Source organism: Gossypium hirsutum, chromosome D07, assembly GCF_007990345.1.
Source record: "Gossypium hirsutum isolate 1008001.06 chromosome D07, Gossypium_hirsutum_v2.1, whole genome shotgun sequence".
NCBI classification, from domain to species: domain Eukaryota; kingdom Viridiplantae; phylum Streptophyta; class Magnoliopsida; order Malvales; family Malvaceae; genus Gossypium; species Gossypium hirsutum.
Genome location: NC_053443.1, coordinates 8,690,752 through 8,707,500, shown reverse-complemented (window position 1 = coordinate 8,707,500; position 16,749 = coordinate 8,690,752). Strand labels below are relative to the sequence as shown.

Sequence of the window (16,749 nt, the reverse complement as noted above, 5' to 3'; positions counted from 1 at the left end):
ACCATTGGCTCAGGATGGTGTAACTGATCATGCTAACACTATAAACTTCTTTTCACTATCTCATACGTCAATCATATGCGTATAATGTAGTATTTCGGGGAATATTTATCACACAAAAACACGAGTATCTCATGTCATTTCTATCCATGGTTTTAATGTAAAACACATAAATATTTCCTTCAACATATATCTTCGTGTTCTAAAAAATAATATTATGTTTTACAAAATTTTGCATCACAAGGAGGTAAAATATTAACTCTTGAAGAGCTTTTTAGAGTTTGATGCAATATTAGCTCTTCATGAGCATGTAATCATTTTATTATATAACATTAACGAATGCTTAATTTATTTTAAATAATATACACTTTTGCACTTCTTTTCAACATGAATGATAAAAAAATTATGATCTTCAAAAATTTTATTTATTCGTATAAAAAACAAAAAAGAAATATTATCTAACCATAATGATTTATTATTTGTTATGTTTAATGTATGTTTTACTTATACCTATTCATTTTATTAGTAACATGAATTTAATATATGTTCAATATATCTTTTAATTACATTAATTAAATTGCATGAAAACCATTAATGGAATTAATGGTTATTTTTACGTGTAAATGGTTTATTGCATGGAAACCATATACAACTTTTTACCATTTAAATTATTTTTTTATATTAAAAATCATATACAACTTTTTATTGCATGAATTAATTGGTTTAAATGGTTTAATTGCATGAAAACTTTTAAACTTTCCATGGTTTTTTTTAACGTTTAAATGATTTAATTACATTAATTAATGGAATTTAATTATAATAAAAAATTTATTACAAACTCGTCAATTCCTTAAACTTTTAATTCCCATATACGACTTTCTTTTAGAGAAAAAAATATCAATGATATTAAATACATTAAAATCATAAAATTGAAAGTCAAGTTTATCAACCCAATTTTTTTTTTCTTTTACCATCTCTTTTCCTTTCTGATCCTTTCGCTTGACCATGTTGGCTTCTTATTTATCTTACAATTAATTAATTTTGTTATTGTTATCATTAATTGTTATATTTTTCAAGTCTATATTGTTCTTGCTCATGCATTTGGCTTGCCTTCTTCTCTTCCTCTCTTCTTTTTACTGTCCTGACAACCAGAGCACACCGAAAAAAATTTCAAAAATCACACCGGTGTTGGCAAAAAGAATGCCTACACAAAAAAAAGCAAAAAATAACTTCTTTAAAATTTTGAACCAGTGCCGACAACGTGAAAGTCAGCACCATAAAAACAAGAATTAATTTTCTTTTAAATTTGAATCGGTGCCAGTAACGAGAACACCGGCACCTATTAAAATATTTTTTTTAAATCTTGAATACCCGTATTTTTTAAGTGTATTTGAAAAAAAATACATACCGATGAACACAATGTCGACACAAAAAATATTTTTTATAGACCAAACAATCATCGAGCAACCGTTAGGAGATGATAGACGACGGTGACGGTAGTGAAATGGCCTACACCAATATGCACCATAAAAAAATAAGTCATTTTCGTACAAAATTTTGCATTTAGGTTATTTTCGTAAATAATGAATTTATTTGAGTCAATTATGAAAAAAAAAACCAAAGGAAAGAGAAGGTATTCAAGGGTTTTAATGCCCTGCAAGTTCATGTTTGCCTTTGATTATTGCTTAATGAGTGTGTTTCCAAGAGCCCAAGTGCAACTAGGTCGTAGGTTAAGGCTGCTCTAACATTTTATTCTTTTAAAGTTTTTGAGTCTTCATGTTATCTAAGGTATATTTGAACATTATGAATTTTTAAAAAATATATAAAATGTGAGATTGAGTCTTAACTCGATTGATATGAGTATTGTTGTTAATGTAAGAGGATGTAAGTTCAAATGTGTTGAAACACATTATTCTCTTATTTGTGAGTTGGAAAAAAGTTATAAGTAATTCTAAATATTGTGTTAAAAAGACCAGATATAATCAGAAACTATAATAAAATTTTGATTTTCGTTCATCTGAACAAACCAATCCACATTCCAAATATGGATGGACATATATAGGCCGACATTGTACGGACAATATGAACAAAAAAGCTAGGTACGACACCTATTGAGGCTAAAAGGCGAGGGTCCAAGTATTTTTGTTTCCACAACTAATGGCTTAGTATGAAAAGCACAATTTACATCTCCATAATCATAAACTGGAAGAATATCTATAGATACATATAAATGATTTTCATCAGCATGTGAGAAAAGAAAATAGTTTGTGGAGGGACCATTTCATAATCTTGAATATTTTGTTGGTTTTCCTATCAATTTAGTTCTTCAGTGTTAGATAAACCTAGAACATCCTTGTGAAAAAAAAGTGTAGATAAGGCAATTATCTATATATATATATTCAACTGGGTGTATTTTCTGTTTCAATTTTTTTAGTAGGAAAGAAGAGCATAAAGTGATTACAAAACATATATATATATATCTTAGGACCTATAAAAGTTCATTTTATCAGCTAATAGTAGTTATTGGACCGATATTAGAAGTTCTTAAATCAAATACCACAAGTCTTGAAAATAATAATATTAAACACGAATACTTTATCTAAATATATTCTAAATTGATTGACAAGTTTGAAGAAATTTATTTAAAACTGTACCCCAACTTTTATCTACATTATTTGGATGCAACTGGACCCATAAACAAGGCTTTGTACAAACATTTCATGTGGTTACTGATGAAATAGTACCATGATGCTATTGATAGTCCAGATTGGTATTGCAACTCCCAATAATACTAATAAAAGTAATGATGCTGGTTTGTCAATTCCACTCCATTTGTGGAAAACATTCGCAGAGCTAATAATTTATTTTATTATTTTTAAAAAAATTAATAATAGAAAACATGTTTATGTTAAGATTTTATAAACTAAAATTTTAAAAATTAAAATAAGATTTTCAGATTTGAGTTAATGATTGAATTAATCAGGTTATTAGTTCGTATAGTTTAATTAAATCAATAATTAATAAATAACAAGTAATAAATATTTCAAAATAAAAAGCCTGTTCAATCAAATTTTTAATCTGGTTCAATCAGTTTGTACTCACGGGTCAACCAGACTGATGTCCTGATCAGTTCGATTTTTATCCCTCTACCTTTTGAATTTAAAAATCTACTTTCGAATTATGTATAACCAAATAACATTTTAATTGAAAGTTAACAACATTAACTTTTTCAATTAATTAATAATGTTATAAAAATATTGAACTAATTAGTAGCATTATAAAAATGTAAAGACGAAATTATGATAGAAATTAGAATTTAATTTTAAACATATTAAAAGAACTAAAATGGAAAGAAAAGAACATGATGAATATCTTTTTATATGATTAGAGACGGAAGGAAAACAAATTATTTGGGATTAAATTTATCTGCAACATAAGATTCTCTCCACGAAATCAAAAAACTGTTGGCATATGTAATTCTTTATATTAAATAAGTACTAAGTATGAATTTAACGTGATAATATTATTTTTATCTTGAGTTTTGAATGTCATCTCTTACGAAAAGTAATTTTAATAAAATTAATAAAATTTATTTTTTTCGATTCAGTCATAGTTGTTGGAATTGATTTTCTTTATTTTTAATATATATTTAGTTTTTTTAAAAAAACTAATAATTCATTTAATTAAAATAAAAAAATTAATCTTTAATTTTTATGGATATGCTCAATGCAACCACCAAATAATTCGAGATTGAATCTACATTTATAATTATTGCTATTTTTTAGACTCATACTCAAAAGTGCTTATCCAATCTCCACTAACCAAATAGTGCTTTTTGTGAGATAAAAGAGAGAGAAACAGTGGAAATAGTGGTAGCATACTCCGCCATACTTTGTCTATAAATTAGGCATGCGTGTTTGAAGATATGGCATAGATGAGAAATCAGAGAGGTGAAATGGAGAATTCTTATGATAGCATCGGTAGTAAATCAAAGGATGTTTCGCTTAAAGACCTTAGCATCAGGCTTGCAGAGTTTGCACAAGTTAGAGGATGGGATGAATATCATAGTCCAAGGAATCTCTTATTAGCACTAGTAAGTCCACTATCTAAGCTTTCCCCATCATCTCTGTTTTACTTCAACTTGATTGAGATTATTGGTTATGGTTATGTTTTAATATGATGTTTGACTTTTTAAAGGTCAAACTTTTTATATAAATTTTAATATCCACAATAAATTTCTTTTTTTTAAGTTAAAAAAATTAAAATGTCACTGATTTAGTGCGACAGAAAAACTAAATTCGAATATCTAAAATCATATTCTCATTCTCATGTCTTCATATGTTGAGACAAAGTTACTTGAAGAAAACAAAGAAGCAACTTAGGTTTTTGACATGTTTTAGGAAATTTCATATATTGGACAACGAGTGTTAGGCTTGTGTATATTGTATAAACATAAACACAAAAGTGAATAATCGTATTAGAGCCTGCCATGTCCAGATTTACGTGGTTTTAAAATAATGCAGGTGGGAGAAGTTGGAGAGCTGTCAGAGATATTCCAATGGAAAGGGGAAGTTGGGAAAGGACTGCCTAACTGGAGTGCTGATGAGAAAGAACACTTGGAAGATGAGCTTTCCGATGTTTTGCTTTATCTTGTTCGTTTAGCTGATGTTTGTGGGCTTGATCTTGGCCAAGCCGCTTTAACTAAGATAATCAAGAATGCTCGCAAATACCCAGTTGTTGTGATGAATCAAAAATCAAAATCTACTTACAACTAAGGATCAACCCTCCTCTTCCTGGTTTTTGCTGTAATATTGGAGTTCTCTTTTTTATGAAGCTTGCAAACTTTTTGGATCAGGTTTTATTCGAGTTCTTGTAATTGCCGAAAATGGATATATTTTCTTATATTTGAAGAGTTTACCTTTATATTTATTTTTATTAGATATGTTTTAGGCATATATACCTTATTTAAATTCAACCACAAATTGACCCGACATCTTTCAAATATTATGGCAAACAATAAAATAGATTACCAAGTCCATCTAGAACTAATTTAAATATAAATTGAAAAGAATTTAATAATAATTAAGAATGACAACTAGCACGGTCAGAGGTGGATATTGCTAAATTCATCACCTCCATAACTTATACAGTTTATTCTACCATCCACCTTACTCTATTATGGACAGATAACTAAAAAGGGTAAACTAAAAAATGGTCACTAATTTCTTGTGATTTTTTTTTTGCCACTGAACTATGAAAAGTTACATTTTGATCACTAATGTTAATGTTATCAACTTATAACATTTTCATCACTTGACCGTTAATAGTCATTACAGCCTTAACGAAAACGTGAAGTGTCACATTAGTTGAAATGTTAATATGCAATTTGATCCTTGATGGTCTTATACGACACTTAAAACCATTCATGAGGTTCCTATTACGAAGTGAGGGCATTATGGGGTCATTTAGAGGCTTTTTAGGACTTAAAAATTGCATATTCTTGGAGCAAGTTAAAAATCGAGACTTGAGCCCATTACTATAGATTTTTAGGTTCGAAGTTTACAAGTATCGATACAAGGACCCCAAGTATCTAGACTTTGATGGAGGGGAACCAAAAACAAGCCTAAAACACCTCAAAATCATGCTTAAACATCTATTATCTTTCCCAGACATTCTCAATCATTTTCCAATCTTAAAATACACCAAAATATCATCCAAAACATCACATGTTCACTTATTATAATTAGCCACAATGTCCTCAAACATTTCCACTTAAATTCAATACTTCAATGGACCTAAAACACTATCTTCCACTTTCATAACAATTTTATACCTATATACATGCCACTTTAATTCCATAATTTAACTTCACAATTCATAATCCATACCTTATTGAAGATGGGATATGATTCGTCAAGCCTTACATTGTAACACCCCTAACCCGTATCCATCTCCAGAATAGGGTTATAGAGCATTACCGGAGTTTACAAATTAATTTACAGACATTTCATTTTATCAAGCATTGATATTTAAAATCAATCAAAATCAAAACATTAATGAGCTAACGTTGGCCAATTTAACTCATACATGTCATTATAACCAGAATTAAAACATCCAAAATTACCGATAGAATTAATGGATAGTGTGATAAACATTCATACATCCATTCAATGCATTATTCCCCTTTTTATCAAATATATCAATGTTTCATCAATTTTCATACAATGAACATTCAAATCATATTCACATAAATAACATACATTTCAAGAATTTAAGAATATAATTCAAGTTACATGAACTTACCAGGCTAAATTGCAGAAATACCAAAAATTCATGGACATTTTGGTAATTTTCTATTTTCCTCGAATTTCCACCCAATCATGATCTAAATTAATATTTCATTCAATTTATTAATTTAAATAATAAAACAATTCATTTCATGCAATTTGGTCACTTTTTGACATTTTTACCAATTTGCCCTTAAATTATTACTTTTATTCAATTTAGTCCTTGAACCTAAAACATACAAATTGGCCATTTATAATGAAAACTCATGCTAGTTGAATAATCATTTATTTTCCTCATCCTCTCCATTCCACATCCTTAATGTATAATATGCTTATATGTAACATTATCTATAATTCCATCATTTATTTATATATTAATTCAAAGCTGTCCACTAGAGTCATAGTCACTAAATTATTTATATATTGAGCTACGGAACTCTGAATTAAGATCCACTAAATTCCTATGAAACTAGACTCACATATATTCTTACCATAAAATTTTTAGAATTTTTGGTTTAGCCAATAAGTACAGTTTATTCTTTAAAATTTCCCCTGTTTCACTATTTGACAGTTCCGACCCCTGTTCACTAAAAATTAATTATCTATTTTTTAAAAAATTGAATGATGTTTCTGTTTGTTTATAATGAAAATAGACTCATTCAATATTTTAAAAATATAAATTTAAACCTCTAACTATTTTTATTCAATTTTTTATGATTTTCCAAAGTCAGAATAGGGGAACCCAAATTCATTCTGACCTTGTCTCACAAAATTTATTATATCTCATGATTTACAATTCCATTACTTACACCGTTTCTTCCATGAGAAACTAGACTTAATAAGCTTTAATTACATATTGTTTTTCATCCTCTAATTCAATTTCCACAATTTATGGTGATTTTTTAAAGTTAACCTACTGCTGCTGTCCAAAACTGCTTTAGTGCAAGATGTTGATTACTAAATTTACAATTCCCTTATTCCCTTTCTCTATAATATTTCCCATCATTTTCACTTATTTCCCTTCACTAATATATCAAGAACATAAGACTTTATTTAAGAAAAACTCTACTATAACATCATTTCCATACTTTTTCAACAATAACAAACTTAAAAATATATTGAAATCTTGATGTTCTTACCTTATGCTATTGATTTCAAACTTTAACTTGATTTTCTCTCTCCTCCAGCTTCTATTTCTTGAATCTAACTTGACATTCTAGCTCCCCATTGTCTCCTTATTATTTTTCTCTCTTGGAAGCTATGGAAATTCTTTTGATTTCTAGGTGAAAATAGTGAATTTTTGGTGAAAGGACCAAATTGTAAAGAAAGCAAAACTTTCTTTCTTCTCTTCTCTTCTAACGTTGGTTGCATGGAAAGATGATGATTTTTCATCATCTTTCCTCCCTTTTATATTAATAATTTAATAATAAAATAATACTAAAAATCTTAATAAAATATTAATTAAATAACATTTATCTAATTAATTAATTAAAAATATCACAAACATCATCATTACCTTCTAGAATCTCTCTCTCTGTTTGACCATTTTGCCCTTTATAATCTTTTAAAATTCCATCCTTGAGTCATCACTTAATTTGGTAAAATTGCAATTTAGTCCCTCAAAATTCTTCACCTTTTCAATTTGGTCCTAATTCATCCATTTTCCTTAGTTTCTAGATTATTCCACCCTTAAATATTTATACTATTGGTCCTTCAACTTTTTTATATTTACACTTTAACCCTTCAAATTTTGAGTATTTACTCTTGGGCAACAAAACTTTTCTCACTTTTGCAATTTAATTTTTTCTTGAATTAATATGTCATAATATATTTCCCAATGTTGACATAACTCAATATTACCCTTTTTATCTCTTTATTTCCTTATTTTACTATATCAAGGATATTATCTTACTTTCTTACTGTAGTAATTTTCGGGGTATTACATATATGACCACTTTCTACAAACTACACGTTGAAACACTTATTTCATTTACTCTTTTCTCACATGTCTTAAAAATAAAATCATTACTTACTACTAGTTCTCTTAGTTCTTATCTTTCATTAACGCTTATTTCATTAGTCACTTACTTCACTTTCTCTTGAATCTTTGTCACTTACCACAATTCCTCTTGATTTGTTATCCCTTAGGAAATGGTGGAGAACTGAGAAGGATACGTGGAATTAAATAGGGGAAAATTAGTGTGTTATCAAGGGCATTGGAGTGCGAATGTCAAGGGCAATGAAATGCGACTTTCAGGGGAGAGTACAAATATTCCTATCGCATGCCAATTATGTCCTACTAGTTCTACCTTGTTTATTAGGGCCTTTTCACGACCATTCAATTATAAATATTTCTTTTAAATTATTTTCATGGTTTCATTTCATATTTCAATTACAAGAAATATCATGACAAGAATAATTTCGCATGATATTCTCAAGTATTTCTCATCATGTATTACTTAATCACTTACTTTTACACATCACTTAACAAGTGTTTGTAAAGTGCGTTGCATATGTAATAACCAAGTGTGTTGCTTGGTTAAGAGTCCTAAGTTTTCAAGGGGCAAATTTAGAGGGGAACTGTTTAGTTTTTTGTACAAAAGTAAGGAGTCTAAACTGTTGAGTGTTAGAGCTTGAAAACACTTGTTGTACAAGCTGCTAATATAGTGAATATTATTTTTGGGCAAGGCGACGTAGATGTAAGGAAATTGAACTACGAAAACATCTCTTGTCTTGTTTACTTTTTTTGCACTTTATATCTCTTGTGCCTAAAGGAGTTGAAACTGGTCTTGGCACAACTTGGTTTTGCATTCGGTTATCAATTTGGACCCAACATTCGGTGTCAAAGCCTACCATTAAACCCATCTAGTGGAATTACTAATATTGATATTTGAAAGAAAATGAAGGTCATCAGTGTCATGTCCCCCCATGCTCGATGGTTCAAATTATGTGTATTGGAAAGACAGAATGACAACCTTTATCAAGGCTACTATGAATGTGCCTAGAGATTAATTGTAAATGGTTGGGTGCATCCATTTACTAAAGGATTTGGTGTCAGGAGGCACAATAGACCATTGAGGAGGAAAGGCTTGAAAGTCCTAATTCGAAGGCTCTCAATGCTATTTTTAAAAGAGTAAATGGATAGGAATTCAAATGAATCTCAAAGTGAAAAAGTGTAAACGAAGCCTGGGATATTCTCTAGACAACTCATAAAAATACAAGTACTATAAAAAGATCAAAGCTTCAAATGCTTACTACTAAGTTCGAGAATATGAGAATGTAGGAGAATGAGGCTATAAAAGTATTCTATGTCAAGTTATGTGACCTGTTTAATTAGGTCTTTGCACTTGGAGACGAGTATACTAATGCTAACTTGGTAATTGAGGTTTTTCGATATTTGCTTGACAAATTCAGCATCAAGGCTACTACCATTAAAGAAGCTAAGGACAATGATACTATGCGTAATGATGAATTAAGTGGATCTATCTAGACCTTTGAGATCAATCTTGATAAAGCTAAGAGGAGTAGATCTAAAGAGAAAAGTATTACTTTACAAGTGGCAGAGACAATGCCCATTGAGACTAGCATGACCATAAAAGACCTATAAGAACAGATTGCTCTACTTACTAAAAACTTCAGCAAGACTTTCAAATCCAAATGAAGTCAAAGATTTGAAAATTTCAAAAAAACTTAGAAAGGAAAATCTAAAGGATTCATCATCAATAAAGAGGCAACCAAAGGCACAAAGAATGGGATTCAGTGTCACGAATGTCATGGTTTTGGTCACATTCAAGCAGAGTGTGCAAACACCTTGAAAAAGAAGAAAATGTCTCTTTATGTCACTTGGAGTAATGAGGAGTCCAGTAGTGGATCAGACTCTGATGATGAACACTTGAGCAACTATGTGGCTTTCACTTCTAAAGACAACATAGAAGAAAATGATTGTGATGAGATCACAGAATAAGTTTAAAATGTTGAGTTCCTAAACAACTATGATACAATGCTAGACAAATGGTAGATGGTCTGTGATGTTAACTCATGGTTGCTGGGTGAGAATAATGAACTCAAAGAAGAAATTCAAAATTTCAACAAAGAAGTGTAGGACGATGAAACTCAACTAGTTGCTAAGATTGCCAATCATGAAAGAACTTGAAAGGAACTTGAACCCACCAAAGAGAAGTTTGAAAATTTCAATGTCAATAATGGAAAACTTGATGAGATTCTAGTTGCTGGTAAAAGGAGTCCTAGAAAATGAGGCTTAGGATTATTAAATAGAAAGGTAAACCTATTGCTATTGGTCCAATTGTGTTTGTCAAAGCCTTTGCAATGGTGCTGAAGAATGCTTTCCTAAAGCCAAAATGACCAATATTGAAAAGATGGTACAAGGTAAACATAAGATTATATGTCAATATTGTGGTGTGCCAGGACATATCAAACCAAGATGTTATAATATGCTTCATGAGTTAAGATGGAAGCTAGTTGTGCCTACACGAGTATCCACTGATATCAACACCAAACAAACTCAGAAGTTTACGTGGAGGAAAAAAGGATCAGACTTGTTTGCTCGTGGCTCACCAATCCTTGAAAGCTATAGTTGATCATGTTTGGTACTTTGATAGCAGATGCTTTTTCCACATGACTAGTAACATTCAATACTTATCTAACTGTGGTATTGGATGCGTGACGTTTAAAGATGGTAAGAAAGGCCAAAATTCTTGGAAAATGAATTTTAGATGTGCATAGTTTACCTAAGCTAACTAATTTTTCCTTGTTAATGATGGCTAATCTTATTAGCATTAGTTAGTTGTGTGACCAGGGCATGCTAGAAAAATTTACCAAAGATAGATGTTGTGTTACATCTAAAGAAGGAGAAGACAATATGAAAGGAGCAAAAACCCTTGATAACTGTTACAGGGTGGTATAGCCATCTCAATGCAACAAGTTCGGTATCACTAAGATTGAACTGTGACATGGAAGGCTCGGGCAGATTCATTACAAAAGGCTAAAATGATTGGTGAGATTTGAGGCTATTAGAGGGATGCCTAAGTTAAGGGGAGTGATCTTCCATAAATTGATATGACAAGTTAAGCCCCTTTTTGACACTTAATGAGCTTGTACTTAAGCATTTTAAAGCTTTATTTCATACATTTTAGTAATGATTAGATTTTACTCTAGAATTCAGTTTTATACATTTTAGTAATTATGAGATTTAAGGCTTTATTGTAGAGCATCCATTGAGGTAAGTATCATGGATACTCATCATTTTCCTAAGTTAGTAATCTTAGGGTTTATGAAGTTAAAGTAATAATTGAGCATTTAACGGTGCTTATTAGTGTGAAATTCCCTAGCATTATGATATGAAATAAGTTATTAAATGTGAAGATGTATTTATGTAACCATGAAGTGCTATGTTAATTAAAAATATGACATAAGAATTTTGGGGTGCCATGGAAGCATTGGTGGACATGTATGAACCATGTCATTAATGTGGACAAATTGGATAAGGCCATTATGATAAAAAAATGTCAAAAATGCAAAGTCTGCTTTATGTTGACAAGTGTCAATACAAGCTTAAAATATCGAAATGACCATAAGATTTGATGGAAAGCTCTTAATATACTTATCTTGTTTTTAAGTTGATTTATTTAAATTGTATTGAGTATAATATTGTATGATAATATTTAAATGTGATAACAAAGATATTTGTGAAGGTTCACTGGTAACTGCCCTAGATTTGGTAGTTACGACGCCATTTTTGCGACAATAAAAGGGTTCTCTACTCCATTACTTTCATTAGTGGCAACATTGTCACATCAAGTCCTTACTTGTTGTGACAACAAGGGTTGGAAACAGGAACTTCATAGTTGAATTAGTAACCTCTTTGTCACGACAAAAGTTTCCTCATTGTCGCAACAGTAACTGGGAAATGTAAACTTCTTGGTTGAATCAGCAATATCATTGTCGCAACAAGGCCTTTCTAGTGGCCGCGACAAGGGATCTTCTTACACAAATTTCTAAGCTCATTTGAATTTGAAAACGACCTAATTTACCTTATCAATCTATGACGCATCATCCGACTATGTCCTACGATGTTAAAATTGGTTAATGACATGGAAACTACTTTATAAATGATTTCCAAATGAGATCTCCTTATGGAGAAGTACTTGAAAGCTCTGAATTTTAATAAAATTACATAATGCCATGATTGAAACTACTAATTTATGTTATAGTGGATGATACCACAAATATTGTTTTTGAACTATAGTTTTATTTAAAGCATAAATTACTGAAAATATCGAACAAAGCCCTAGCAGCTTAGATGAATAGCTTAGGATATGATTGGCATGCTAATAGGGAACGTCTGTTTCTGACTGATAGGAAATGTGATTTCAACCGTGGTTTAGCTTTTGGCGTAACACTTCGATGTGATACTGTTTTAGCCTTTGGGCATATCACTTTGGTGTGATATTGATTTAGCCTTCGGGCATAGCATTTCGGTGTGTTTTATTACTATATTATTCTATTACCGTATTGAGCTGTAAAGAATTGCTTGTTACTAAGATGAAATAATCATTGTCTTGATAAAAAAGGGGGTCTAAGTAAACATTTTATAATGTTACTAAGGTGAAATGTAAATAGGCAAGTCCTTAAAGACGAAAGTGTAAATGAATGAACAAAGTCTGAAGTGATATGAACCTCCTATAAAGGACTTGAATATGAATTCCGGAATTGTACTAGCTAATGAACCCTTAAATTGTAAGTGAGCCCATAATTCTGGTAAATTTGACTGAAAAGGATTAAATAATCGAGCACAATTTAACATTGATAAATTGATTATGACTGTTACTTAAGAGCTTTATAGTTAATGCGTTAGTTGTTTAAAATGCGTAAGTATGAATTTGTCGAGGAATCGCTACGGTAGCTATGGAGCTTCACATCATCAGACATACTTTAAGGTTGTATTTGAATTGTTAAAATGTAACTGATGATGGATTAGTGACATGTATACACATTCTCATATTGTTTATCAACATTGTAATGTGAATTTCATGTTGGAAACTTGTTAAGCTAAAACGAATATCTTTTCAATTTGAATTTAAAATTGATTTATAATTATTGGAGTCATGTTAAGAATAATGTGATTTAAGTTTTTAAATACCATGGAAAATAAATGTTTTCATAAACCAAAGTTTTTTTTATAAATTACGTGTTCCGGTGACACTTTCTACTTGTACGGTATGTCAAGACGGATAGGGAATTTTACATACAGTAAATATACAATTGAAATAAATAAATTAAAATTTAAAAAAAAGAGAGAGTATATATTTCAATTCATATCAGCCCTTCAAATAAAATATAATTTAAATTAAAAAAGAGTTAAATCTAAAATGATTGGAGCTTGAGATAATCTCTAAATTAAAAAATATTCAAGCTTAAATTGATACAAATTCAAAAATATCTTAATACAAAGTTTAAAAGTGAGTCAGTTAATTTTTTCGGAATTTATTTAACCAATGTGAGACATCAAAATCGAAGCAACTAACTCGAATTGACTAAACCAAATTGACATTGATTCCATTCGTTTTTTCAATTTACCTATAACATAAAATTAAAAAATTGAGAATGGATGAATAAAATTATCTAAACCAATAACGAAACCGACGTAACAATCTCAACAGGTTAAACAAAAACTGAAGAAATTAACACAATATTTTAGTTAAAATGGGTTTCTACTCTCCCGTACTACAAACTAATTTGAATCGGAATACTAGGATAAAACACATACAATTCCCATAGAAAGCCCATGAACCCTTATCTCCGTCTATAAACCTAAACCCTAAAAGGGCTTAAAACCCTATCTCCATATACTCACCTCATATAAAACCTTGACTTCCTGCCCTTTTTGCTCATTACTTCATCTCTACATCCCGAAACAAAAAGCAAATAATGGCAGAAAGAGGCGGCGGCGAACGCGGTGCTTTCAGGCGTGGCTTCGGCGGCGGGAGATCCGACCGTGGGCCAAGAGGTCGGCGCCGTGGCCGCAAGGATGAGGAGGAGAAATGGGTTCCTGTTACAAAACTTGGCCGTTTAGTCAAATCGGGAAAAATCACATCCCTCGAACAAATTTACCTCCACTCCCTCCCCATCAAGGAGTACCAAATCATCGACCAACTCGTTGGCCCTTCACTGAAAGACGAGGTGATGAAGATCACTCCCGTCCAGAAACAAACACGTGCCGGCCAGCGCACTCGTTTCAAGGCATTCGTTGTCGTCGGCGACGGAAACGGGCACGTTGGGTTGGGGGTGAAGTGCAGCAAAGAAGTAGCGACGGCAATAAGAGGGGCGATAATATTGGCCAAGTTGTCGGTGATACCAGTAAGGAGAGGCTACTGGGGGAATAAGATCGGGAAGCCTCATACAGTGCCGTGTAAGGTTACCGGAAAATGTGGTTCGGTCACTGTTAGGATGGTGCCAGCTCCTAGAGGTGCGGGGATTGTGGCTGCTAGGGTGCCCAAGAAGGTGCTTCAGTTTGCTGGGATTGAAGATGTTTTCACTTCTTCAAGGGGTTCTACCAAGACTCTTGGTAACTTTGTAAAGGTATTGTTTCCACTTCCTTCGTAAATTTTACTTGTTTGAATTGTTGTTTAAAGATTGTTTATGGAATTAGATACAATCGGAAATGGGTTGCTAAGTCATTTATTTTCCTGTTTTTGAACTTTAGGGTTGTTTAACATTGATTCTTTGATACCATGAGTTATTATGATCTAAGATATTTTGTTAATTAATTGGATAGAAATTTTACTTGTTTGAAGATTGTTTATGGATTTAGATGTATTTGGAAATTGGTTGGTAAAATGTTTCAGTTCCCTGTTTCTGAGCCTTAGGATTGTTGTTTACCATTGTTCCTCTGATACCCTGAGTTATATGTTACTGATGTATTGATGATTTTGTGCATGATTTTAATTCTATGATATTGGCTTTATGCTGGTTCAATGAACCATATGTATATTTATTCTGTAAAAACATGGTAATGCTGCGGTTCTATTATCTTCAATTTACCTTGCATAGATTCCGATGGAGTTGTTGAACATATTAATCGGTAAATGTTGGTAGCATCAGCATGATTTCAATTCTTGAAGTGTTGTATCATTCTTCAATTCTAGGTAATGTTGGTAAATTTCTGTGCAAATATAGCCAGTGGAAGGTTTGGGTTTGCTTGGGGTATGAATTACTTGTCTAGGTAGGCATAACTGATGTTCCCAAAAATTTCCAGCCAGGCTCGAAAACCTGGCATGTTAGAAAAAAATAGGTGATTTATGCTTCTTTTATGTTTGTTTAATATTTCTTTGGCTCGGTCGAGATCGTGTGATATGCTAACTCGTTTGTTGGCTGACCAACTATTGGCTCTATTTTTAAATCATTGCATACTGCTACCTAGTGCTTGTATATTGTTTGGCAAATTAGTATGCTTTCTTATTGTTGCAAATGTAAATGCAGGCCACCTTCGAGTGTCTTCTGAAACTTATGGTTTCTTGACTCCTGATTTCTGGAAAGAGACTCGATTCACAAGATCTCCTTTCCAAGAGTATACTGATCTGTTGGGAAAGCCATCAAAGACGCTCGTACTCGAGGATGTCGAGAGAGTGGATGTATGATGTGCCTTCAGGGCCTTAGAATAGTAAAATATCAAGTTCCTTTTGTGTAGTTTAAGTTAAAATGATGCTATCTTCACTCTTTTGATTGCTTTGTATTGTCAGAGAGATATTTGGAATTTCAGCAACCGCATATTGTTTTTCTCTTACATGGGTTCTTTATAATGTTGCAGTTTACATGAGTTCTATTTTCTTTTTGCCTAATCAGCTGATTCTGGATCAGGATTATACATTTCATAATATATACATACGCGTATACAGTATATAATCTCAAGTAGAAGTGTCGGATACCAATGCGTTAGACATTGGTATATATCAATTTTTTTTCTTAATTTTGTCCTAGGGATGGCTACGGGTCGGATGTTTGCAATTTTTGGATTTATCTAATATTTGAATCTGTAAATCTGCGTAGATTATCTGAGCATTACTATATGAATCTGATTTAAATACTATTATTTGAATCCGCATAAAATTCGAATTACATTTTCAATCATATGTTGATATCAAAATTTGTAAATTTTCAAAGTTGAATTCGTAAAATAATGTAAAATCAAACAAAAGTAATAAATTTAAACAAAATTTTTTTATAAACAATGACGGTAAATAAAGTAACAATCCAAACAAATTAAACATAATAAATTCATAACAATTTAAATATACCTAATAACTTAAACCTAAAAATTCCTAACAAATTTTAAATTATGTCGGATATTTGGATGCACAAAAATCCAAATACGAATATACATAATTAAAAAAAGTAATTAAATAACAATATAAAGCATAACAATTTGAAAACAATTTAAATATACCTA

The 16,749-nt window shown here is 31.1% G+C and overlaps 1 protein-coding gene and 1 pseudogene across 1 annotated transcript; both read left to right on the top strand.

Annotated features, from left to right (window-relative positions):
• Positions 1 to 3,798: 3,798 nt before the first annotated feature.
• On the top strand, positions 3,799 to 4,932 carry LOC107953463 (dCTP pyrophosphatase 1). The gene is made up of 2 exons (XM_016888778.2): positions 3,799 to 4,090; positions 4,521 to 4,932. Exons 1-2 carry the CDS (start codon positions 3,932 to 3,934, stop codon positions 4,770 to 4,772), a joined length of 411 nt encoding a protein of 136 aa, XP_016744267.1. The 5' UTR covers positions 3,799 to 3,931; the 3' UTR covers positions 4,773 to 4,932.
• Positions 4,933 to 14,041: 9,109 nt separating this feature from the next.
• Positions 14,042 to 16,128, top strand: LOC107953464 (40S ribosomal protein S2-2-like; annotated as a pseudogene).
• Positions 16,129 to 16,749: the final 621 nt, after the last annotated feature.

What these genes read in the sequence shown, in the direction of transcription:
- LOC107953463 (XM_016888778.2), top strand. Translation starts at nt 3,932, where the DNA reads ATGAGAAATCAGAGAGGTGAAATGGAGAATTCTTATGATAGCATCGGT. An exon ending in GGAATCTCTTATTAGCACTA is followed by an intron (nt 4,091 to 4,520) that starts GTAAGTCCACTA and finishes AAAATAATGCAG; the next exon opens with GTGGGAGAAGTTGGAGAGCT.